The sequence below is a fragment of the Trachemys scripta genome, chromosome 10 (assembly GCF_013100865.1).
Source record: "Trachemys scripta elegans isolate TJP31775 chromosome 10, CAS_Tse_1.0, whole genome shotgun sequence".
Lineage (NCBI taxonomy): Eukaryota > Metazoa > Chordata > Testudines > Emydidae > Trachemys > Trachemys scripta.
In genome coordinates, this window is record NC_048307.1 from 45,602,783 (window position 1) to 45,629,594 (window position 26,812).

The 26,812-nt window shown below is 44.2% G+C and overlaps 1 protein-coding gene across 1 annotated transcript; it reads right to left on the bottom strand.

Moving 5' to 3' along the window:
- Positions 1 to 652: 652 nt before the first annotated feature.
- On the bottom strand, positions 653 to 26,812 carry OAZ2 (ornithine decarboxylase antizyme 2). The gene is given in 6 exon segments (XM_034783446.1): positions 653 to 2,402; positions 5,612 to 5,697; positions 7,975 to 8,150; positions 19,395 to 19,466; positions 19,468 to 19,543; positions 26,617 to 26,812. Coding segments are annotated over 6 exon segments (564 nt in total). The 5' UTR covers positions 26,637 to 26,812; the 3' UTR covers positions 653 to 2,268.

Here is a 26,812-nt window from a genome sequence, read left to right on the forward strand (position 1 = left end):
ATCCAGAGAAAACCATTTAAGTAGCAGAAAAAAAACAACAACAAGGTTTTAAAAGCTGCCACATTTCATGCTATATGAATAAATGTAAGATACTTTTAACAGTGGAGAATTTTAGGTTTTGGAGAGAAATCTGCAATCTCCTCATTACTCAAGAAACTCTGCAAGACAAAATACATTGTTGGGTGTGCGAGTTAATACAGCGTGGAATTCCACTACACATTAAACTGCTCTACCTGCTCATCCAGGAGATCAGCCGGTCAAGTCTCAACAGGGACAGTGCAGGGTAGGTCCCTTCAGTACATTTCAGTGAGTTTAGTTTTACAGCTCCTACCACTTTCCTGATGGGACCATTCCACAGCTTTGTAAGCAGCCCTGGAAGGAAGTCTCATAAGAGCAGACTAAATAATAGAATAATTTTACTGTAAAATATAGATTCGAGGATGATGGTTAAATGCCTTTCAAAGTCTCACACTCAGCTCAGCCCTGGGAAAACCTGGCCCGGCTACACGAGAGAGAGATGTGGAAGTATCCCCTATCCCTTGTCAATACCGAAACTCAAGACAATCCACACCCGGCCATGGAAGGCTTGGACATCCAAGCCAGCATCCAAACACTTCCATCTTGGGGGGGAGGGGAATGAGGGAGACAGACGCCAACTTTAAAATCATTTATTCGCACACTAACAACATGTGACCCAACACCCCTCCCCGTCCTCCCCCCAATAAACAGTGACTATGAAAGTCTATGGAATGGCTTCAGCTTTCAGACAACATCCTCCACATAAACATGAAATCAGAACAAAGCATACAAGGACAATGCAATGGATAAGGCAGCCAGGTCAGCAAGAGAGCTCACAATACATCCCAAATGGAGGATTTATAAATATATATTTCTCATGTAGCAGTCAAAGAAAGCCAATCAGATTAAAACCAAATGGCATCAACAGAAGAGCTTAACTCTCTTCTCCAACATTAGAAGTGGTGGAGAGAGACAGACAAACTACAGCCAGCAGTTCCACCCTCCTCCCATCCCATCCAGTCCCCAATGACAGTCACAGGTGGGGAGAATTGCAGAATCGATCTGAGAGGAGGAAGGCAGTACAGATGGAGTCTCCTTCACCATCGTAGTCCTGCTGCGCTGCATTCTGCTCCCTTTGGTATTTGATACAGAGCCTGTGTTAGCAGTGCCTGAAGTCTCCAAGGGCCTCTCTGGAGCTAGTAACAGAGGCACAGACCTCTGCTTTGAGATGAGGAAGATCATGAAGGAAGTGATTAATTAAAAACTAAAGCTTCCTTAACCAGTCTCACCAGAGACTTTAAAGCCAGTGACCCACATTCAGACCAGGATAGCTCATACCTTTCCTAAGGACTCCCAACCGCTCCACACAACTAACACACGAGCAGCCAAAGAACAGCTCACCTGAACCAGAGGCAGTGCCCCAATGCTCCTTTTATTCAATGTAAGGAGAGTACCACTGCAGCACTGCCAGAGGTCTAGGCAAAGGCTCTTCTCCTAAAATAAAGCACCAGCCGGGTAAAGTTAACCTGAATGCCCCTTTGCTGAATGCTGCCATAGCGCAGAGTAAGACTGTTTAAACCAAAGCTGGAAGAGCAAGAAGCTTTTTCTAAAGAGGGGTAAGCTGTATATAGCATTGGTTACCCAGTGCAGAAACGTATAGGGTTTTAAATGTAGTGTCATTAAGAGTTAACTCAAGCACATCCCTTCTGTGTGTCTACACCCAAAACATGCCTTACATTTAAGAGTCTGAGTGAACATAAAAATAGACAAGTCTTTAAAATGTGTGCCACACATCAGGTGATCAGGAAAAAAAACCAATACTGATTTAAAAAGTCAAGAAATTGATACTGCTTCTAGCCACCGTGTTCTCCCTGGCATGCCAGGCTTCCATTCACAGCCCAAGCACGAGGCACTGCTAGGCTAACAAGTATACCACACAGCTGTATTTAAAGAGCTTCTATGCCAGTTCATAAACATCTTCCATTTACTATTTGGAGATTACGCGCGCACGCGTGTGTGTACGTATGTATATATATCTATATCTATAGATATATATAGATAGATAGATATAGTTCTCTATGTAACACATTTCAATGAAAAGTCAACTCTGAGGATATACAGGCCAATCTAACAATGAGAAATGCAGTTTCAGTCCTACAGAAGCTTGTTTTCCCTTTCCGCATGAAAGGAGATTTAACCCCTTCTCCCCTCAAAAGCATCTTCAGGTCACGCTGACGTACTCCACAGGGGCTATTCTTCATCAGAGGAAGAGTTCTGATCCAGAGAGTACACCATGAACATCACGTCGGGTCGCGATGGAACGCAGGGGTGGCCAGGCCTCACAATCTCAAAGCCCAAGAAGCTGAATGTCTTCAGAAGTGGAGCTACCCAAGGGGAGAAAGAGAGAGAAACCGTTAACCTTAGGAATGAAACACCTGGTTAGCTGTATTCCGCAGCACAAAGCCCAGGTGGGGAATCAACATGCATATAGACTAACTCCACATTTTCAGGGCTGCATTGCTCACCAAAAAAGGAATTTTTCGGTGGGCTGACCTTTTAAATTCAAAGATTCATGGTTGCCTTGTCCTTTCCCTAAGTCTCTTTATCTTCACCTGTATCTCGTCTGTTCTTTATGCTGTATCTCCATTTCCCTCTCCCTGCTTCCTCCACTCCTTTGGGTATCTAGAGCTCATTGGCGCAGGGACGGAGTGTACGGTGCCTAGCACAACAAGGCCACGATCCGGACCGGGTACTCTAGGTGCCAATGCAACACAGTTGCAGAAAATTTGTGTACCAAATAGGAAGGTGGTAATATCACTGTAGCACCTCTCAATGAACTAGCCCCTACTTCCCAGGGAGGCAGAGAGAAATATTTACAGATGGGCAAGCGAGGCCCGGGAAGATTAAGTGACTTGCTCAAGGGTACAAGGATTCTGTGGCAGTCACAAATTCCCCAGAGCTCCAAGTCCAGCGCTCTTAGACACAAGCCCATCCTACATCTATTGGTAGACTCTAAAGTGTACTATACACCCTAACACAGTGCAATCTTCCTACATCACCTACGAAAGCAGTGGGAGTTGTACAACAAACTAAAAGAAATCCTTTTAGCCTCTGCAGAGGGGGCAATGGGTCAGTCCCTGATCATTTTATCTCACATAATATGTAACAAGGACAAGCCTCCCAACATTCGCTGTGGTCTTCGTAAGCCACAAATTTATTGCTAACAAATTCAGGTGTGCAGTGTTGTGTTGGTCCTAGGGTATTAGAGAGACAAGGTGGGTGAGGTAATATATTTTATTGGATCAGCTTCTGTTACCTCACCCAACTTGTGTCTAACAAGTTCAGGTAGTCATTTGCTTCTTCCAGCTGCCTGGAAGACGCTATTGTGGAGTCACTCCACACCACTAGGTACAATATTATTTGTAGACCAGACTGTTAATTGGGAGTCTGAATACATCTTCCCTGGCAGATGCAAATTTGAGATGGGAAGCAATGGCGTGAACTGTGAGTGCCACAGGATTACATAAAAATAAGCTTAACCAGCCAAGAGCATTCTTGCGGGGATGTGGGGACACAGGGCATTTGACACACACTTAGTGGGCTTGCCCGTGATGAAATCCTTTGGGCCCAGATGAAGGTCACACTCACTCTGTTGCAGTTAAGGACCAACTAATGATGGCAGCCAGAGGAACAAGGAAGTGCCCAGCATCTCCGAGCATCTCCATTCCCTTATGCGCAAGCAAGATGATGTTCCTCCCCCTTCCCTGGAAAGAAGGGGAGAGGACCCTGCTGCAGCCACCCCAGGCCTGGGAAAGAAAGTGAGGACCCCCTGGAGCTGCAGCAGTGAGGCTGGAGGAGGCAGAACTGATGTGGCGAGTGGGGGGAGAGAACAGGATTGATTTTAGGGGCAGAATTAATTGCTGGGCCGGGGGACAGGCAGATGTGGGGGTGATGACTGACCCCACTTTTTTAGGTCACTTGAAGCACTGATGGCTGCCAACTGGAACTTACTGGCAATGCCACAATTACAGGGATTATTTACCATGGTTTGGGACATTCTTCCAGCCAAGCAGCTTGCTGTCTTACCGCACTGTGCAGATTTTGCCACCAAGGCATCATTCATACAACTCAGGCAGAGTGGGGTTAGCCCAGAAACCCGTATTTTGACAAGTTATGGACAAACAAAGGCAGATAATTGGGTACAATGGATACACTTGTTACTAAGAAACCACAGCAGTGTTCCTCTGGTATCTATACCGGGGTGACTCCCAAGTACTCTTTAACTAACCTACCAGTAACAATTAGACATTCTAAAACCTCCGTGTGGGCTCACTCAGTTTAACTGTGCCACAGGACTTTAAAAAGAGGAAGACTCATTGTGGCAGATCTGTTCTCTGTACTGAAGTATTTAGCAACTGGAATGTGAGCTGCAGATCACATGAGATCACACGAGGACGAAAGGGTTTGAACACTGACAGTTAATTGTTTCAGGACCAGGTAAGAAATTTCACTGCATCTCCCAGAAACCAGCTATTACTGGTCTCCACAGTGCGTAACTCAAGTGTGCTGCCAGCTTTCTATTCATGAGAACAAAAATTCCTCACTTCCAAAAAGACACTGTTCAGCTAACCTATTTTTAAAAAATATTTTCCTGTGTTTAGTGCAAGTGAGGAGCTCCTACCAATCTGAAGATTAAACAGTGATGCATGAAGACATATAGAATAATCCTTTTTTGAAAAGCAGAGGATTAATATTGGACTTGTAAGAAGAATTTTGTTGCATCTATTAATTACTCCTACCATCACAAAGCTGTTTGATTACTAGATAGTCACTCACTCATGTCTAGTTCAATACTGGCTTATTCATAACCTTGTGCTTTGCCATAAATTCCCCCAGGCTTCCTTGTTCTAATCACCTATCCAATACATCTATCTTTAGATACTAGCATATCCCCCTTAAGTCATGAGTACCTACAGGCAGGATAAGTATTACCCACAGGTCTGGAAGAGAACAGAAGTGCTGGGAGATCAACTGGTCAAACATCCACTCAAACAATGAAAGGGATCAACACCAGGGCACAGAGCGAGGCACAACCATCACTAAAAGTGCTTTAGTTCCCCCATGGGGTAGGACAGCCACCCCACTGCAAATCACGTGAACCTGGCAGTTTCATTTCTTGCTGGGAGGAAACATTAAATGAGCCTTGACTAAAGATATTAGCAATCCTGCATTGCTACTGAAGTAGTAGGGAAAGGGCACTTTTCTGCGTGGCAGCCTTACGGTCTGACAGCTCAATTCCTACTGATGCAAGTTACAATGGACTTCCAGCCACAGAGAAATCCAATATCCCTTCTTTACAAGAAATAATCAGGCATTCAAATAAGTCAACAGAAATAATTTCCTACTGGGCAAGTAATTTGCAAGAGAGCTAATTATGACAGTGCTTGTTGTGCAGAGATCGATCACAACAGGAAACTTCCTACTGGCGGAAGTGGCCTGGTGAAGCCCTGCAGATGACAGTACTTCGTAGAGCAGCTGCTGCTTCAGTCTATTCCGAGGGAGGAAAAAAAACCACAGAGGCGAAAGTTCTCACCTCTATCTTCTCTGCTTTTTCTGAAGCAAATAAAGACGTAGTTTGTTTTCATTTTTTCTTCAGCAAATTCCAACAGCGCTAGCAATCTGTCAGGGAGGAGCAAAGGGCACATCAGTCACACCAAGCTATCAGTCCCAACTGGGTGCTGTCAGCCTGACTTATGAGGAGGAATTGCTGAGGTGTTCTGAGGCACAAGAGATGCATTCACATTGATACCTGGGAATTATGCACTTTGGTTAACGCTGGAGGAAGAAATCCTACGACGAAGCCCTGTTGAGGCAGGGCCTGTCTTTTTGTTGTTTTATTGTCCCTACATATGGGGTCCTGATCCATAACTAAGCACCACAGTAATCCAAGTTAATAATATGAGTCACTGAGTGAGTCTTTCAGCCCTTTCATTGCACATGAGGGAAGTGTTCATGAATTTCCTTGACAATAGACAGGGTGAGCTCTCCCACATTCATGCCAGTGCACTAGGCACGGATATCTATCCCACCAGAACAACGGCTAAAGTCTGGGAGGTAGGCCTGATCTACATTGAAAAGTTGCGTCAGCAAAGGTACCTTGGTCAGGGGTGTGAAAAAAGCCAGCCCCTGACTGACACAGCTATGCCAATCCCCCTTGCCCATCCCTGGTGGACACAGCTACGTCAGTGGAAGAGGACATCACTAACTACATTCATGGAACTGGTGTTTCTACACCCACAAGAAAAGCCTTCTGTCCGGTGTAGGCTGCATCTATGCTACGAGGGTTTGCCGGCACGGACATGCTGACATGGTTCAGACATACCTTTAGTCTGAGCTGGCAGGGAAACGGTTGGTAACCAAGAGCTCCATAGTTCAGAAGCAACAGTTCATACGTAAACTGCTATTGATCCAACCGTGCCCTGTTCGCTCCCCACTTAACCTTTAAATGATTTGTGAAGTTTCCCTTACAAAAAAGGAGGGGGGAGGAAGGGAAGGAGGCAAAGAGGAAAAATTGCCTCGTTGAGCCAGTGAGAATTTTTGCATATTGTTCACAGAACAGGTCTTCTACTCATGATGCAATTTTCCATCAGTGCCATTCTGGTGAGGTGGCAGAAAACTTCTGAAATATTTTCTACCTACTAGTAAAACATAAGTTGCGCTGAGCCAAAGTACCACAGTCCCATGGATCAGTTTAGTCTGGACTCTTCCATCAGTCACTGACCGGAGACTCTAGTACCGTACCACAGGAACGCTTACTAATAGGAATTTCAAGACCTAATTAAACAGCAGCCAGCAAGATTGGAGAACACCTACGGGATTAACTTGGAAGGGATTTTGTTAATATGATAATCATCTATTTTAATTATAACCGCCAAGGCTTATTTTAGCTAACTAAAAATAATCTATTACAAAATTGTGGCGACTTGGGCAGACAAATACCCTCAGAGAAGACTCTGTGCCTGTGGGGGTTGGGAGCGCTGGAATCTTTATAAACGACAGAAGGATACAAGGATTTCTCCAGATCCCATTTGTGCAGTAGGACATACAGTGCAGGTGTACACTGAATACCCTGCTAGACTGTGTACCAACATGTTTAGATAGTATATAAGTTGGATCCAATTTTTAAGGCACACAAATCTACATTTGGGATCAAACAAAAGAAGTGGGAAGGCAAATGATGGAAGGCTATGGAGGAAAAAGGGAGATCCTGACATGCTGCCTGCTAAGGGCCAAATGAAATTTACACACAACCTGTATAATTAATCTGTGCTGTCCACTTCAACATGACGTTATGGGATCTCAGAGTTCAGAGATACTTTAAAGGGTTCTGGGATGGCTACAGGAGAACAACAGCCAGCTCCACTAAGAGCAGGCTAACAAACTGATGACAAAGGAAAATTATGCTTTGGGACAATGTAATTATCTGTAGGGAAATAAAAATGTTCACCCCCAAAAGCTTGTCTAATTGCCCAAGAGACAAAAATTTGGGAAGATAACCCCTTCCCCATAAGCATCTACTCACCAGCCCCTGCTAGAGGCAGGTTACCAGAGCAAGATCACTACTGGTCTGACCTGGAATGGGAAATACTATGTACCAAATAATCATGTTGATCCTTTATACTATTTGAATTCTTATGCTAAAATGGAGAAGGGCAAATCTCTTTCGATCCCTAGGCGAAAAAAAATACACGCAGTACCACAAGAATAAGGAAGCTTTGGTGTAGAAGGGAATAATGGAATATTTATATTTACAATCTAAGAATGGAGGTATAGCATAAATCCCTTCCCCCTTTATCCTGTCAAAGCAATCCCCCATGTCACATTGGCTATAAGCCATACCTTCTTCCACAGGCAGTTAACCCTGCATATGCCACTCAAACATCTTCAGGATCTTACCCTTCTTTGCTCCCGTCAGCTAATAAGCCATCAGGGATTTCCACAAAAAGGCTCTGATTGGAAAGCACTGCATCCCAGGAGGAGATCTTCACTTCCGTAATCTTGTACTGGAAGTGGACAATGTGAGGTTTCCCTTCATGCACTGGGACATCTTGGTTAACAGTGAGCTTCTCGTCCTTCAGGTTTTGATGGGGGGAAAAAAAGGGAAGAGTGAAATACAGTCCAAAGGCTTTAAAGGCTTTTAAATTAACATTTATAATGAACTAAAATAGAAATGCTTTTTTAGAACTGACTGAATGGGGTCTTGCTTAACTTTTACAAATTGCTGCAGGTAAAGAACAAAATACTAAAACTGTTTGGCTCCAAATTCTTTCCAGATAGGATTTTCCCCCTGACTTCACCACTCCCTTTATTTCTAAAAATAAAGGCCCGATGCACTAGTACCCACCTGTGAGACGAGACACCCAGGATTACTAGCCACTGAGAAATTAAGGCCAAAAAGAGTTCTTAATCTACATTCATCTAGCACAGTGTAAAGGGGAGGGATAGCTCAATGGTTTGAGCATTGGCCTGCTAAACCCAGGGTTGAGAGTTCAATCCTTGAGGGGACCATTTAGGGATCTGAGGCAAAAAATCTGTCTGGGGATTAGCCCTGCTTTGAGCAGCGGGTTGGACTAGATGACCTCCTGAGGTCCCTGCCAACCCTGATATTCTAGGATTCTAAGTGAATGAATGAATTTGCCAAACCCCTTGGTAAACATGTGCTTAGTCTTAACTACAGAGAATTTGCTAGAAGATTCGACTCTTCCACTGAAAAGTTGTATTAGCTATGATTGGACTGGCCATGGTCTGGGCACATGTAATCAGAAACATACGCGATATCAGTACTGTAGCTAGGTTTAAAGCTCTCCTGGACACTTTAAAGCCTAAAAACAATAGTATACACCTATCCAATGCTTTTCTAGAATATTCTATTTTCAATCTAGTCTAAAATATGAACTTCAGAAAGATGAACATTTAATACAGGGTTTTTTCTACTACTAAGAATTGTGAAGTAAAACCTGAAATTCTAACTAGGAAAGAATAATTAAAAACTCAAACAGATAGAAAACAGTCATTTTGGCAACTGAAGCCTATAAATAGGTAAAGAACATGTAAATAAAAAATCCACTCTATTTTCAGGGTGTTTTTTTTTTAAACATTGTCTGATCCTAGAGTAGACAGTGTGTTGACATACCATAATGATCACTGTAAAGAGAACTCAAGTTTCCTCATTCAAATTCCCTCCAGTTCAATTATAACTTGTTTTGCTGATACCACATGTTCAGAATTACACTTGTGAACAGCAGTAATGCCATTTCACTCCACAACAGGTTACACTGACAAATCTGAATAATTAACTATGTCCCAGAGAACACAGCTCTCTTCAATCCCAATACTCATCTAGTAGTTCAGAGTATCCGCTAAGGTCTGACCAGTTCTGTGCCCGGTGGCATTCCAAAACATTTGCCCAAAGTCAGATTTACAGCTCCTAAATCTGAAGTCACTGGCCAATTCCAGTGCACATGCATCTGATGGTCAATCTCTGTTGGGGTTCTTTGAACTCCTGTTCTTGCATATAACGTGAGTGAGTGAACTCAAGAGCATTTCCCAGAACTTACTGCCAAAGCAGGGGGCATCAAATGAGTATTAAATGGCATACAGAATTCTTTAGTGGTCAAATTGAACTGAAGCGGTAATGAAAGGCAGGCTATCAGAATTCATGTTTAGTGACATCTCACTGACAAAGATGTCAGGTCAGAAACACTATTTGGATGCATTCTACACTTCAAATGTATGTCCAAAAAGATGCCATTTCAAATATATCAACTGCCAGTTACAGATGTAAACAAAATGAACAATTAACAGAATTTTAATTATTAATGGCCTATTTGTCTTAAGGACTTTCCTGCGGCTGAAAATTTACATTCACTGTTCCTCTCTATTACAGATATAGTTACTGTAGCATGAAAGAGATGACAGTATTGCTTTCTTTGGATTTTGCCTAAAAAAAACCTCTTGGGAAACACCAAGAACAGCTTGAGACTAATAAGTCAGAGATGCCAATCACGTAACAAATAGAAAGGAAGCATCAGTTTTGAAAGTGAGACTATGGCAAGGCCTGGGAACATTGCATTGCTAAAAGACTCTAGCTGATCCAGGAGAGTTGACCGGCAAGAAGGAAACAGCATCCAGCACTCCTCAGCCAGAAAGTAGCATGTCTGGGAAGAACATGTGATACCACCCCTTACAAGGAAGAAAGGCTTTTATTAAGAGGAATGTTTCAATGGCAGGGTTCTGTTCACTCTACAGCACATTAGACTCAAGTTCATCGGTGAGGTTCTACAACATAGTGCTGCTTTCTGCAGCACACAAACTCCTGGTGGTAGCGTGTCAAAAGTATTTTTTAACTGAGATACTGCCTTGCATTCTCAGCTTCAAACAGTTGCTTTGTGTGGACAATGCAGTTATGCTAGAAATCAGTAGGGAAGCTGGAGTTTTGACAACTGGGCAGAGGGGCATTTGGGGCTTTGGCCACTGGGAAGAGATGGGCATCAGTTTGGATTTTTATTTAATGAAATTTATTTTGAAAGTGTTCCCACCTGAAGCATGTACACATGAACAACATTTAATACAAAAAATTGGAAGCAGTCTGCAAAGTATGAAATCCTCCCAACCTGGCGCCCCACCTAATACTTTCCTAGCAAAAGACTGGGAGAAAGCGCTAGTTTTACAACACAATCTAATGGTCAGCAAATTTGGGTTCTGGAAGGACCCTCCTCTCCAAACTGTCTCAAAAACCCTCCCAACTAAGCCAGCTGACTCTGCTCAAGTGCCTCACCTGCTCTCAACTGACCCTCCTCACACAAAATGGTCTCTGAGGGGCTTAACCTGAGGGGCTTAACCTTAAATGGCTTAAAACCAACACTGTACTGTACCCAAACATTAATGGGAAGCTGTGTTGATTATGGAATACAGGTGTCACATGCTGTTTTCAAGCACCATCACGAAAGCAAGCAGGAGGTGGATTCCTGGTGATGTTAGTGACCAACACCATCTGGAGCACATGATGGTGATCCAGTCTGGCAGTGATAAGGCATGGATTACCCTGGAGAGGTCCCACAACCACAGGGAATGGTCCTGGCCAGGGGTAGAAGATAAAAAGCATTCTCAGCTATTGAGGCTATTTTGAGCATCCAGGAAATGGAGGAATATTGTGGAATTGGGGGAGGAATCTTTCCCATCTCTCTTGTGGACAGGAGAAGATCAGATAGTCAGTGAGTTTTGTTTTGTTTATGGGAATTCAACTCAGTTCTCACCCAGCAACTCTCGACAGCAACTAGCTGCTCCATGATTCCCAACCCTAATCACTTCTTCACCCCATCTGTTATAGATAACCACCACAGCTGCACTTTTCTGCTAAGTGATCAGCTTTGAAATCGTTAAGGATGGCACTGAAGTCACTGTTAGGTTTCTGAGTCAACACTCCTTGGAGACAAATGGTGCCACTCACAGCTTTGAGGGTTATTGCTTCAGTTTGTCCGGTTACAGACTCAGGAAGACAAAAACAATACCCATCAATCATGTTTGTAATATCTGTGCAACCCCAAAGGCTAAAATCTAATCTGGGAAAGAGTTTAGAATCTGCAGCCAATTTCTAATTTAGGGGGCAGACTCTAAGGACAAATCTGCTGTTGAATCACAGGAGGAGGAGGAGGGGAAAAAAAAAAAGAGACCCCCAGAGAGACTCATGCCCCCTCACGGTATCAATGGATGATGGTGTAGAGTTAGATAAGCACACTTTGAGACCATTCAGTCAATCAACAGAGTGCATAGTCCTCTGAAGAGGATGTAACCTGAAGAAGTGAAAAAACCCATTGCCAATGTCATAACTTATGCTGGACTCTTATTTTTAAAATGCCAGATTACGTCACCAAATCAGTACTAGAACTCCCACCTGCTGCTGATTCATTTTATTCTATTAGCCAGACCTAATACAGCACACACGGCAATGAAACACAGCAATACTGCTACAAACACCATCTTGTGAAAACAGCCATTATATATAAAAAAAAATATATATATTGTCAGGAGTATGCATCTATTCTAGCCAAGAAGCCCACATTACAGTGGCAACTATGCTGGTGACAATCAATTTTAAGTGCTTGTATAGTTTAGAACAGGGGTCTCAAACACGTGGCCCGCGGGGTGATTTTCTGCGGCCTGCGAGCCCCCCCCCACCATCCCCCAGTGTTTACCAGAGCAGCTCCGGCCGGACATGCACTGGGGGCAGGGCATGCTCCCTGCCTGCCTGCCCTGCGCAGCTCCGGGAAGAGACTGGAACATGGGGAAAGGGGGGGCGGAAGGGCTGTGTGTGGCTGTTGCTTCAGGCAGCGCCCCCAGCAGCTCCAGTTGGCTGGGAATGGGGAACCGTGGCCCATGGGAGCTGCTGGAGGCGGTGCCTCAAACAGAAACACACAGTCCCTCCGCCCTCCACCCCCTTCCCCACATTCCAGCCTCTTGCGGGGGCAGGGCAGACAGGCAGGGAGCCTGCCCTGCCCCCGGTACGCGCCAGGCCAAATCCTGCCCCTCGAGCCCCTCCTGCAGCCGAACCCACTGCCGCACCCTGCACCCCTCCTGCACCCCGACCCCCTGCCTCACCCCTCACCCTTCCTGCATCCCAACCCACCGCCCTGAGCCCCATGCCGCACCCCTCCTGCATCTCGACCCCTGCCCTGAGTCCCATGCCGCACCCTGACCCCTTGCTCCCCCTGGGGCAGGGAGGGGGCAGAGTTGGGGTGGGGATTTCAGGAAAGGGGTTGGAATGGGGGCAGGGAAGGGGTGGGAAGAGGCAGGGTCTCATGGAAGGGGTGGAGTGGGGGCGGGGCTGAGGTCAGCAGGGAGGGAGGTGTCAGTAATGTGGCCCTTGGGCCAATGTACTAGTCTTCATGTGGCCCTCATGGTCATTTGAGTTTGAGACACCTGGTTTAGAACCAATGAGGACTAGGATATTTTCCACCTCCACATAACTACAGAAGCCAAACTGTGGTACATACTAATCTCCCAGGTAGTCAAGCAGCACAGTTTTAACAGTTGCTAGGGAAAACAGAACAAAACGCTGTGCATTCCTCAGTGTGACTGTGCTAGCCACTGTTCAGATGTCTTGCTAGCACAGTTTCAACCAAAGAATGGCCCAGGTCTAAGCATTACAGTAAGGTGGATGCTACAGCCATAACTCAACTGCACTGAGCCTTTGTTTACAGATGGATTTGAGGAGTGTCAGCCTTAAGTTTACATCCTGACTAGTCAGCTTCTGTCCTAAAATGGTATTAAGATCTGATCACCGGTGTTTGATTCTATTAAAACTCAGAGGATTGTATTTGATTATAGCATCCAATGCTGGATCAGGTAGCCTCTCACATGTAATCAGACTGTTTTGGGTTTGCTAACTTGAGAAAAGGAATTACCATCTGTTCTGAATGCACAAAACACAGAATAGCAGTACTGAAAAATGGGTTGACATTTAGTCAGACAGACTTTTCCTATGGGGAACAGATTTAGTTATTAGATGTGCAGGGAGAGTGCATGGCTGCACACACCTCACCACAGCTACTTAAGTTTCTTTACTGCAAAACAACCCCCCATCCCTACACACTACTGTCATAACCTGGCCCAGCTCATTCCAATAGTGCATCATAATTACATGGATTAACTTTCCCCCAGTTGTTTGGGAATTAAGTTTTATATAAGCCCTCTCTCAGGTGGCTGTTTCTTTATCCATGTATATTAAAATACAATTAAACCACTATCTCCCCAGCTCAAAAACCACATGGAGTTGGGAAGAAAAAAGTTGGTTTCCAGTAATGGGAAGCCTATCAGGCGACTTCTGAAATCTGCTCAAAGTGAAGTTCTATTTATGCCACTAAAGTTTGGTTTCAGGTCAACTCAGCAGGATACATGCAAACTATGTTAGAGGAGTTGGTGTCAAGATAGGGATGTTTTTAAGACAAACCCTTTACCTCATGTTACTACAGTCTTGAACTAAATCTCTCAGATTAGAGGCTCAAGGATAAATTTCCATTTTAGGGAAAATTTACTGTGCACGAGACATCTAATCTGGTTATATTTTTTCATTAATCCAAGAGGAACAGCAGGAAGGACCATGCGTACTGACAGTTTATTGGGCAGAAAGGATGTTATGATCCACCAGAGCCAAATGACTTGAGAACCCCATGTGTGTAGTTTCCTCTTGGCATGTACAGCACCCGCATCCTCCCGCCAAGTTTACCCACCCAGAGCATGTACTTCAGCACATGTCCTTGTCTGCAATACAATACCAGCTCTGACCGCTGACTATGTTGTGCGGTAAAGCCCTCTTGATTAAAGAGTTGAATCTTTTAAGTTTCTTAACATGAAAAAAGATGATAAAGAAAGGCAGCCTAACCCATTCAATTTATAATACTGCTGGATACAAATACCATGCATTTAACATTCTAGTCTCAAATGAGGGAGGGCAGGCAGATTCTCAGGAACAGATGCCCAGGGTCAGAAGTTAACATTTCATTTACAGCTACTTTGCACCAACCCAAGTGCCATACTGGAATAAACCATGTTAATAAGGAATTACTTGCTTTCAACAGAGGCCCTGTGACAACCCATAGGAGCAAAGATTAAATGGATTTTTGCCAACAGCACCCAAGGAATTAAACTTAATACAGGTACAAGAACTAAGGGTCACCAAATGAAATTAATAGGCAGCAGGTTTAAAACAAACAAAAGGAAGTATTTTTTTCACACAATGCAGTCAACCTCTGGAACACCTCACCAGAGGATGTTGTGAAGGCCAAGACCATAACACGGTTCAAAAAAGAACTAGATAAGTTCATGGGGGATAGGTCCATCAATGGCTATTAGCCAGGATGGGCAGGGATGGTGTCCTTAGCCTCTGTTTGCCACAAGCAGGGAATGGGCAACAGGGGATGGATCACTTGATTACCTGTTCTGTTTATTCCCTCTGGGCACCTCGCATTAGCCACTGTTGGAAGAGAGGATACTGGGCTAGATGGCCCTTTGGTTTGACCCAGTATGGCTGTTCTTATGTGGGACATAAGACATGTATTCTTAGACAGCAATTAATGCCAACACCCCTGCTGGAAATCATTTCAGTATCAATGGCAGGCGAGAGCAATTCTAAATACTAGAGCCCCCCCCAAACCATTATGTTTTTCAAAAGTGTCTTCTCCAGAGTGGGCTTCATTCCAAGTGATTTTGTCAGTGGCATACACAAAAAAAGCTTGAGGCAGATTAGTGAATGAATGACAACGGCGTTGGCAAAGTGAACGCTCTTCAGAGCCCCCTGATCTCCTACCCACTGTTTTCTAGGCGACACCCAAGAATTCCTCCAAAGTCCACTACTGACACCCTATCATTTTTCTCTTCCTCTCTCTAAACTGATATCAACTGTTACTTTTATGTTAACTATTTAAAGGTAGCTGTAATAGACATGGCCCATAGGAATCACTCATACTACTGGATTAATAATCCTAGCAAGCATTATGTTGCCTTCTCTGCAAGTACCAAAGGGCTATATAGCTTACCAAAGCTGACATTTATAGCAACAGCACAATGTTTAACCACAAAAAGCTCCTGCTAGAACACAAAAGAAAAAAAACTAAAAAGTTCACCATGCTCAAATTAAAAGAAAAGTCATCCCCAAAATAGGTCAGATAAAATGACTGAAGTGTCTTATTCTCTCAAAGATTCCAGCAGGATATTTTTGTGACTGTGACGATACAGGGCCTATTTTTCCCCCGACAGTCAAAGTAGATGTTTCCTAAAGAGCACACAGTTAAATAACTGTCTAGCACAAAGGACAAATCAAACATTTCTGAATTGGTAGGCACAGCATGCCTTCAGGATTCCAATCACTAATAGATCCTTGCTCCTTGGGCTGATGGGAGGGGTCTTGTGGCAGGTTATCCCATAAAGGAGAAACATCTGTCACTCAAAGATAACCCCATAAAACTATTAAGGAGTATGCTATTGATGGACTTTGTAGGAAGAACAGGAGTACTTGTGGCACCTTAGAGACTAACAAATTTATTAGAGCATAAGCTTTCGTGGACTACAGCCCACTTCTTCGGATGCATATAGAATGGAACATATATTGAGGAGATATATATACACACATACAGAGAGCATGAACAGGTGAGAGACAGACAATTCTCAATGGCCGGAAGTAGAAGAGGAAAAACAGAACTAAGGGCAAAAAAACAAAGAAAGATACAGATCGACTGGAAAGGACCTTGAGAGGTCAAAGTCCAGCCCCCTATACTGAGGCAGGACCACGTATTGTAAACCTAGACCATCCTTGACTGGATTTTGTCTATCCTGTTCTTAGAAACTTCCAATGATGGGGATTCCACAATCCCCTTTGGAAGCCTAATCCAGAATTCAACTACACTTATAGTTCAAAAGTTTCCCCTAGTATCTAACCTAAAAATCTTGCTTGCTGCAGATTAAGCCCATTACTTCCTGTCCTACTTTCAGTGGACATGGAGAACTATTGTTCACACTCCTCTTTATAACAGCCCTTAACATATTTAAAGGCTTATCTGGTCCCACCTCAGTACTCTTTTCTCAAGACTAAACATGCCCAGTTTTTTCAACCTTTCCTCATAGGTTAGGTTTTCTAAACCTTTTATCATTTTTGTTGCTCTTTTCTGGACTCTCTCCAATTAGTCCACATCTTTCCACTGGAAACAGTACTCCATTTGAGGCCTCACCAGTGCTGAGTACAGTGGGACAGCTGCCTCCTATGTCTTGCATTCAACACTCTTGTTAATGCACACCAGAATGATGATAGCCTTTTTCACAACTGCATCATACTGCTGACTCATTCAATTTGTGGTCCACTATAACACCCACATCCTTTTCAGCAGTACTACCACCTAGCCAGTTATTCCCCAATTTGTAGTTGGGCATTTGATTCTTTGTTTCTAAGTACAGTACTTTGCACTTGTCTTTATTGAATTTCCATCTTGCTGATTTCAGACCAATTCATCAAGGTCCTTTTGAATTCTATTCCTGTCCTCCAAAATGCTTGCAACCCATCCCAGCTTGCTGTCATCTGCAGACTTTCTAAGCACACGCTCTACTTCATTATCTAAGTCACTAACGAAATCACTGACTAGTACCAGACCCAGGACTGCCCCCTGCAGGACCCCACTAGATATTATCCCTCAATTTGGCAGCAAACAATTGATAACTACTGTGAGTATGGTCTTTCCAAGCAGTAGTGCACTTTCCTTATAGTAATTAAATCTAGACCACATTTCCTTAGTTTGCTTATGAGAATGCCATGTGGGACTGGGTCAAAACCCTAACTAAAATCAAGATACATCACATTCCCCCCATCCACTCGGCCAGTAACCCTGTCAAAGAAGGAAATTAGGTTGATTTGGCATGATTTATTCTTGACAAACCCATGTTGGCCATTCCTTATAACCCTATTATCCTCTAGATGTTACAAATTGATTGTTTAATAATTTGTTCCAGTGTCTGTCCACACTGAAGGTAGGCTGATTGATTGATAATTCCCCAGGTCCTCCTTGTTCCCATTTTTAAAACAGGTATTATGTGCATCCTTCTCTAGTTCTCTGGGACCTAGCTCATCCTCCATGAGTTCTCTGAGAGAATCGCTAATGGTTCCGAGGTTGCTTTAAAACAAAAGCTCCAGCTACATATGTTTTACTATGAAACGTATATAGGAGGAGAATGCAAACAATACCTAGGGTAGGGGTTGAAAGTGGGGAAGCAGCCCGCACCCTTCCATACTGCTATCATGAGTAATCTCTAGGACACAGCATTCCTGTCTAACCTGTAAGATTGTCAGCTACTCCAGTTTAGCATTTTATCTTTTTGGTCCCTACATCCTATTGTTTAGAAGATGCTTAGAAAGTTACTTCATGTGTTTATACACCAGCCTCATGGATACCACAAGGAACACAGAGCTCTGGGAATAGTATTGGTGAGTTAATTACTCAAAGCAGACCAGCAGGGAGAACCCACTTATTTCTCAATTAGTAGGTGGTGTTTTTTCTTTAAGAAGAACAGCATTCAGGCCAGCATTTCTACCTGACTAACCTGGCAGTGTCACTTTAAGGGTCTTACCTGATTTACCTTATAACCAGTGCTTGAATTATAGTGGAAAGAAGTAGGGTAGCCATTAATGAATGGGGACACCACAGCAAGTGAGATGCCAGGGTATTCCTTGGCCTGCTCCTGTGTTGGCATCCTCTACACAGCCAAGCCAAGCTCAGCTGCACAAGACTGCCTTTTCCTCCCTGCCCTCACCATCCCCTCCTCTGCTTTCTGCCCTTCCTCTACCCAAAATAGGCCTTCCTGCCCTACCCCTAACTCCATCACCACTCCTACCTGTTACTGCCAACCTTCTGGCCCACCTCTTCCCATAATCATAACTCCCCCTTCTGCACCAACCCAGTATCCCCTCTACCTGCCACTTCCACCCCATCTGCCTTTTGACCCCACCTAATGCCCTTGACTTCCCCAGACACTGCACCCACCCAACTGCTCCTAGCTCCCCTGAGCCCTGTCCATGGGTTCTCCCTCCCACTCTGACTACTCACTCCACCCATGCTTCTCCCAACGTGTAAACGTAAAAAGGACAGGGATGGATCTTTGCCCCCTTCATCTCCTGTGGTGGCAGCTGCTGTTTTCTGCTCTTTCCCTCTTGAAGCGTTCCTGGCTTGTGCAATTTCACCCATCCACCTCTTCACAGCCCATGGCCGGAGGAGGAGAGGTTGGGACAGGACGCGGTAGGCTTGCTCCGATCTCTGCCAAGCAGCTGGCCAGGGTGCTGGGCAGCACCTCTCGCTTCCTGCTGGGATGAAGGGGCTTCTCTAGAGGAGAGTGTCGGAGCCCGAGAGACTCCAGTGAAGCATTGAGCCAGGGCAGCAGGACCTGCTGTGTTTGGGGGGGACCCCCCCCCAACAGAGTGGTGGCACCGGGGCCCCTGATCATGCAGGAAAGCCTACTAGTCTCTTCGCAGACCATCCCCTTGTGGTGCCCCAGCTCCCGCTGCCATGAGGCAGGGGCACCTGCTGACCTCTCTGCAGCTGCTCCACACCCTGCTCCTGGCTGCACAGGGAGAAATGCCAACACACTACCACCTGCGCCTTTGATTAAATCCGAAGTGGGGTAGCCCCTAGAAGTAATAAGGCAGCCCAGCCCCCCAACGCCCTAATCTGAGCATTGCTTATAACAAAACAGTAGCATTTCTTTAAGTGCACAGGAGAACCCAGAGCTCTCAATTATAACAAAACAGGTAATTAGCTCTCAACATATTGAATCAGGCTCACCTTATATATCAGAGAAGGATCCCTGCAACCCCCTCGCCCACCGGGGATCTTCGACAGTGGGTGAGGGGCATCAGGAGCACCACAGAGGCCCTGGAACAATGTGCCTGGAGCATGGTAGCTGGGGACTGTTACTCAAAGGTAAAATACTACTGCAAAAGAGAAAGAACAGCACAAAGTTATATTAGCAAATGTTTAGTGATTCAGCTGTCAAGACTCCAAATGACAATTCGAGAACACTCGTGACAGAATGTCAATGACAAATTTCATGTTTCTAACACTTGGACGTACAAATCAAAGATACCTGAGCTCTGTTTTACCAGAAAAAATGCAGTGTTATTTGAAATGGGGGAGGGGCTTCTTGTGAAAAGTTGGGAGTGTGCTGAGCAACCTCCTACCAATAAGGAAAGTTTGGAAAACTGCCAATAGCAGATGGCTGGAAAGGCAGGACCAGATAAGCACACATTTTCTATAAACAAACACCTACAAATAGATAGGATCTAGAACAGGGAGGTTTAAATTTCACATTTTCCAAGAGGGAGGAGGAACAAGAGGGCTAGTTCTCAAAACATTGTAAGTGCACTATAAAATGTTTAAGGTATTGACATTTTCATACTCTAATGAAGCCTCATATGAGATCCAATGTCAGGCTGAAGGACATTTACAAAGTTTTCCACATGCACTTGACCCCTAAATGTTGTTGATTTCTTGTGGGGCGAGCACAAGAGAGAAGAAAGTCCAGAAGCTTGTTACTTGGGTTAAGAAAGCTTCCCTCACACTTCATGCTTTAAAACATAGCTAGAGGTCAGTGAAGCAAAGACTAAGAGCACGGCTATACTAGGAAGTTTACAACAGTGAACCTGCATCAATGCAGCTGTAAACTCTGTGTAGCTGCTCTAAGGCTATGTCTACACCAAAGCTTATGTTGGCATAATTTATATCGATCGGGCTGTGAATATTAGTAGAGCTTCTCCTGTCAACTTAGCTACTGCCATTTGTGGGGGTGGTTTTCCAATGGGAAAACTCTCTTCAGATGTGCTACAGTGGTGCTGCTGCACGTATAGGCATGGCCTAAGCCAACGGGAGAGAGCTTTCCCATCAGCTTAACTACTCCAGCCCCCACGAGTGGCGGTAGCAGCTTTACCGCCAACACAGCGCGGTCCACACCAGCACTTATGTTAGTGTAACTTATGTCACTCGGGGGGTGGTTCAGTCATATCCTGAGTGACATAAGCTGAGCGTATGTAATGCAGACATATCCTAAGTCTCTTTCACACTACACCTGATAATCCAAGGGTACATCTACACTACAGCGGGGAGTCGATTTAAGATACGCAAATTCAGCTACGTGAATAGCGTAGCTGAATTTGACGTATTGCAGCCGACTTACCCCGCTGTGAGGACGGCGGCAAAATCGACTTCTGCCGCTTTTTGTCGGCGGCGCTTACTACCACCTCGGCTGGTGGAGTAAGAGCGCCGATTCGGGGATCGATTGTCGCGTCCCGATGGGACGCGATAAATCGATCCCCGAGAGGTCGATTTCTACCCGCCGATTCAGGCGGGTAGTATAGACCAGGCCCAAGACTTTTAGCAAGTCAATGAGGGCAACTATTTTACTTCTGGAATGTTGTTTCTTCCACTAGCCTTGTAATAATAGCTCCTTTTGCTGGGACACTGCTTAGCAACATTACACCAACAAAACCTGCAGAAACCATGCAAAGAAGCAGGAGGTCATTCTTTACGATTCCTGTTATGAAAAACCTCAGTATGAGGTTATATAAATACCACCTTCATAGTTCTACTGAAAACAATGGTGTTTTGAGCAGCTCTGGAGAGGGATAGTCAGTAAGGAACACAACACATTAAAAATGCAAAAAGCAGCATCCACATTAAAGATCCTAAGTTTGCAGTAGGTCCTCCCACACCTTTCGTACACTTTTTGTACAGATTAATCTAGTTGCAAAGTAATGTTTTCCAGAATTTTTTCTCCTCTGTGCTATGCAAGAATCATCTAAGTTTCCAAGGACTGAGTCCTGAATGATACTCTACATCAGGGCTGTCCAAACCAGTTTGTTTGCATGAAAGGGGATTGTTTGAATATCACGTGACTGATGAAACATTTACAAAAGAGCCAAATTTTAACTTGTGAAGGCAACTGTAAACTCTCTGGCAAAATACACACTGAAAAACTCTGGCTACAGTACTACTACAATACTGCAGAATTTAAATCTTCTTCCCCTCCACCATTTCAAATATTTTAACATACAACATGCTTTGGCACTATTCTGAAGGGGCAATAGAAATGAACTGTTTCAACAGACTGTCTGTCACCAGACACAAAGCAATGACATATGGCAGGCTCCTCTACACACATGCTCAGTTGCATTTTGCATTAACCTGGTCCTTCCTCACCACCCACATCACTGGAATAATCAATCAATTGTCACACCTCTCTAGCAGCTACTGACAGAGCTGCATGACAAAATGCTTTGCTCTGCATCGCCCATTCCCTCCCACAAAGAAAGCTGTTGGCAGCTTTGTTATCTCCCCCCCCCCCCCCCGCACCAGTGAGCAGTACAGCACTGATAACTCCCCCTTCAAGTCATGATCATTGTTTCAAGAAGCTGAATGATGAAGTGAAGTGATGAAAACCAAATATTTTCACCCAAAGTAACTCACATGAAACATTTCTTAATTTCACTTTTCTTGGTAAGTGTGGAATTTATTACACAGGGGATAGTCATACTTCCTAACCTGAATCCTTTATGCTATGCTAGGACCTTCACTAGCATCCACAGCTTGGACCCAGAAAGCTCAGCCAAAGTGTTTACAGAACAGCAATTTATTAGACCTCTTCCACTGCTATGTTTTCTTGGACCTGCATACTACTGCCACACCCAACTCAACCTCCACTCTATCTATGCCCCCAGAAAAAGACCCAAACCAATCTAGCCAGGGTACAAAAGCTGTACCTCATGCTACATGCAGAGTTAGTACAATGGGGCAACTCAGCTCTCCTTGTAGGGGGAAGTAGATGTGGAAGGAGCAGATTAAGAAGCATCTTCTCACTTTCCCAAACCTGTACCAATGGCAGCCTTGGAAGGAATGGTATGCAAGTCTTAGCCTCAAACCACCTGAGAAACATAGTGTCTTATTCCCAGCACTCATGAACAACGTTTTTATACACCTCTTAAATCTCTCACATTTTCACTTTGCATTCATTTACTGAACACCATGAAGATTATCCTCTTCTCTACTGCTTCTGCCTTTCTCCTTCTCTTTTCCTGGTGCTGGTTCTTTTTTGTTTGTAAAAAGCTGCACTCCTTCAGTTACAACATACAGTTGTGTATTTATTGACATAAAGCCTTTTAGCTAAAAAGACACTAGATTGTCTAAAAAGCATATGTCATGTACTCTCTAACAGAATTCTAAGTATAAACTTCTTTGTGTTAAGTCCCATGCCAAATAGGAGCTATTTTCAAGTGTGCATCGGTGCGTAGTGGACATCATTTTATCCTGCTAAACCTTTATATATCCTAAACTGGTAACCAAAATACCGGTAGGACAGTAGTCCCCCCCCCCCAAGCTTCTTTGGCCTGGACAACAGGGAGGCATTTGGAGCGATAGCTCATCAACTCTGGATCCCAGACTGGGTCAACTCCACAGCGTGCCTAGGGATCCATTGCACCAGAAGCACCTAGATTGCTTTCTAATCCATGGCCACCACCAAGATACCTGTTTGGCTCTTGAAATCCACGTGATATATAGATAGAGATATAGTTCCAAATGGAAGCTTTTCCACTTCAATTTCCACATCGCTATGGTGGAATTAACCATGGAGACTTTTTTTAAACTGCACATAATAGGTTCTGGGTAGATATGGGAGTGTTCATTTTTGAATATGCTCCTAACAAAGAAGATGTTAGTCTGTTACTCAACCCTAACAAGTCAGTTTATAAAGTGTCTCGTTTGTCTCTTTAAATAATATTAAAGAGATATACCATGTTCATAGAATGTCTCTTCAAACACATCACACAGAAAATAAGTCAGATACACCCTCCAATCTCTATTATTGTCTGCACAATTCTGATAATTGTAAGAACCAATACACAGTTTATTCAGGACTCAAAACTATGAACTGATCCAAGTAAAAAAATATCCTTGTTGAAAAAGAAACCACTGCACTTGAAGATATGGTTGGGCAAATGTATCACTACTGATTATGAACTTTTGTCAGCTGACAATATGATCAATCTTTATTCACTGGATGAGTAGAGCCCTGCAAATCTGTGTTTTTCTGCTTTATATCTGCCATGTCGGCAGATCAGATGGAGATACAAATTTTGTATCCACACAGGGCTCTACATATGAGGCTTGAAAATTGCTTCTCTTTAGAAGCTCCTTCAGAAGTTAAGCATTGCTCTGACTTTCAGCTTTATTCACCATCTAATGAGTAAAATTTAACTAGGTTAGCAAGAATTGCTAACTAAAAGATAACAACTAGATCTGCATTATAATCTTGGTATCAGAATTGGAAAAAAGCAGCCTGAAGAGAGAATAGAGAGGATCAGCCCTGGAATGGAAGAGAATTAGTTAAAAAAAAACCCCAAACCATTCCATATCTAGTTTAGAATGCAACGTGAACAGAAAAATGCTAGCCTTTTCTAGGGACATGCAGTAACCCTGTAGATCATTCAAGTGTGAAAAGTAATTGCATCATCCCACTAAAACCACTAGTTGAAATATACATATTCTCCAAGTGTTCTCACCTAACATGCAGGAATAATCCATACGGGAAAAATCCATGCATAAAATAAGTTTATCCCAAATTTGCAGAGGAAAGATTCTCCTACTCAGAAGCAGTCCTGATTCTGTTTTGTAAAGTTTTTGTTTTTTTTTAACATCAGCTCTCTTTTTAAGACTACCAAAGGCTTAATACTCTCTGGTTTCCATTACTTACCAGGGGAGAGTCATATGACAGTCAACTCACTGTACATACTGTGCTGGGCAGAAGTAAAACTCATTCCTGTGTCACGTTAATGCCTCTGTGGGAAGCCTCCACTTTTCCCACTTTAACATAAGCAATCGCCATTAGTGAAAGGTTTGAACACTTCTTTTTTCTCATGCACATAAGATGCTCCCAGGAAACAGGAATACTTTCTCTGATGACCCACAATGCCTACCCCATGACAGACAAGATCACAAAAGTATTTTAAGATGACTGAGGTTTAACAAGAAATCCAGAGATACAAGTTTCAGGATACAAAAAGAATACTATACGGTGGTTTTATAAGGAACATTCACCTAATGGAAGATCAATTTTTGAAAAACAGGAAAGACTGAGGGAAAGTGTTAAATAGTAATAAGTGGAAAAACAAAATATCAACTATCAGTTTCACATTAGTAAACACCTGCCTCTAGATATTACACAGATTAAGTCATACAGCTGTAAGAACCAGCTCATAAGAAAGTTAAAGAAGGGTTCAATTTTGCTTCTGTAAGGAATGGACAGGATCACCTACCAGATCAGAATTTCAAAGTTAGGCATGTTAACTTGCACACAAGTATCCCAGACACAAATTGGGTGAGGTAATGTCTTTTATTAGACCAACTTCTGTTGGTGAGACACACAAGATTTGGAGTTTACAAAGAACTCTCATTGTATCTCTCACCAACACAAGTTGGTCCAATAACAGATATTACCTCACCCACCTTGTCTCTAATATCCTGGGACCAACATAGCTACAGTAACACTGCCTACGCAAATAACTTGACATGCATGGGCACATTAGCCTGGCACCCAAATGTATGCAGTAAAATTGCATGGGCATGACTTTGAAAATATGGCCCTATAAATCTTTTCTAGCTGTAGTTTTTATAATCCCTTGAACTGGGTTGTACCTTCAGGACAGAATGTATATGCAGGATGAATATATGGGTAAATTTGGGTGTTAATTTTTTTAGTTAAGTTTAAAAGGAATGCGAGACATTAAGAAACACTAAGTAACAAGCCTTTAAAAATGTGTGTACAACAGCATGACATTTCTCATGCCTTACATAGGATTGAAAATAAAAGACTTAAAATGAATTATTTCCCTTTGTGGACACTCAAAAGCTAGACTAAGTGTTCATGTCTAATTCTAGTGAATGCAGGCAAAAATCATCACCTCACTGCTGACCTGATTTCTAGGTCGCTGGATGGAATTAATTTATTGTTTACATAACACTTAGGGCCTTCAAAGTTTTTTTTCCCCAAACCCCTGTGATGAGAAGTCTCATATACAAAGTCATTTTGGTTTTATCACACCTTTTTATGTTTAGAAACCACTTATCCAGCCCCTGATGTAATGGCAGAATTAATACTCATACTGCAGAACCCTTTAGTTTAGTATGTCCTTTTTTATTTGAATGCCCAGTTGCCTCTGAGTCTATATCCTGATTATACCAAAACGAAGGTTATTGAGTCATAGATCATTTTTCCAAGAGTAGTGACACTTTATTATCAGTTTGCAGTCGGAGACAGCAAACAGGTGTGACCCCCTTAATAATGCTGAGTCAGCATTCAGCTTAGGTAAAAGCTAAAAATCGCTTGAAGGGAACATTCATAAACAAAATGCCTTCCTGCTTTGCCAAACAGGCAGTATATGTTCAAAAGCGCCTGTCACGTTTGGTTTCCAGTGCAAGCGATAAGCTGGCTCGCAGACAGGCCATCAGAGCGCCGATCCTGCTCGCCCTTCTAAACCTCAACCCAAAGGAGTTAACGTTTTGCAGGGGGGAAATGCAAGTCTCGCTAATGCCTCTTTCAAAGCCGGGGCATGATTCGGTTTGATGGCAGCAATTCCAAGCCCCGCTGAGAGGCCGAGCACTGGGTACCCTCCCCAACCTGGGCTCTCCCAGCCAGATCCACCTCCCGAACAAACCCACCCCTAATACGCCCCCTCGATTTCAGGGGTCGGAAAGGCGGCGCTTAGCAGCGCGGCCCAATGGCAAGCCCGGGCTACGGCCCCTCAGCTCTAGCAGGCCCAGTCCCCCCCTCCGGCCCCCGCTGCAAGCCCGCACCCCGAGGAGGTGTCACACTGCACAAACGGGCTCCCGGGACCCGCAGCTTCCTCCGCCGCCCCAGCGCTCCCGGCTAAGGCCGCACCAGGGCCACCAGAGCCCGGGAGCCCCCCCGAGCTGGCGCGGAGGGCTCCGGCCTGTTCCGCAAGGCGCCCGCAGCCGGTACCTGTCCTGCGTGTTTATCATCCTCGGCGGCTCCGCGCGGCGCGGGCTCTATGCGGCTCCTCCTCCTGTAGGGCCGGCCGATGTGCCGGGCTGCTGTGGGCTCGCGCTGTGTCTCGGGCCGCTCCGCGCACAGGCCGCACGCCAGCTCCTCCCGCTCCGAGCGCCGAGCTCCGACTGAGCCGCGCGGCGCCGCGACC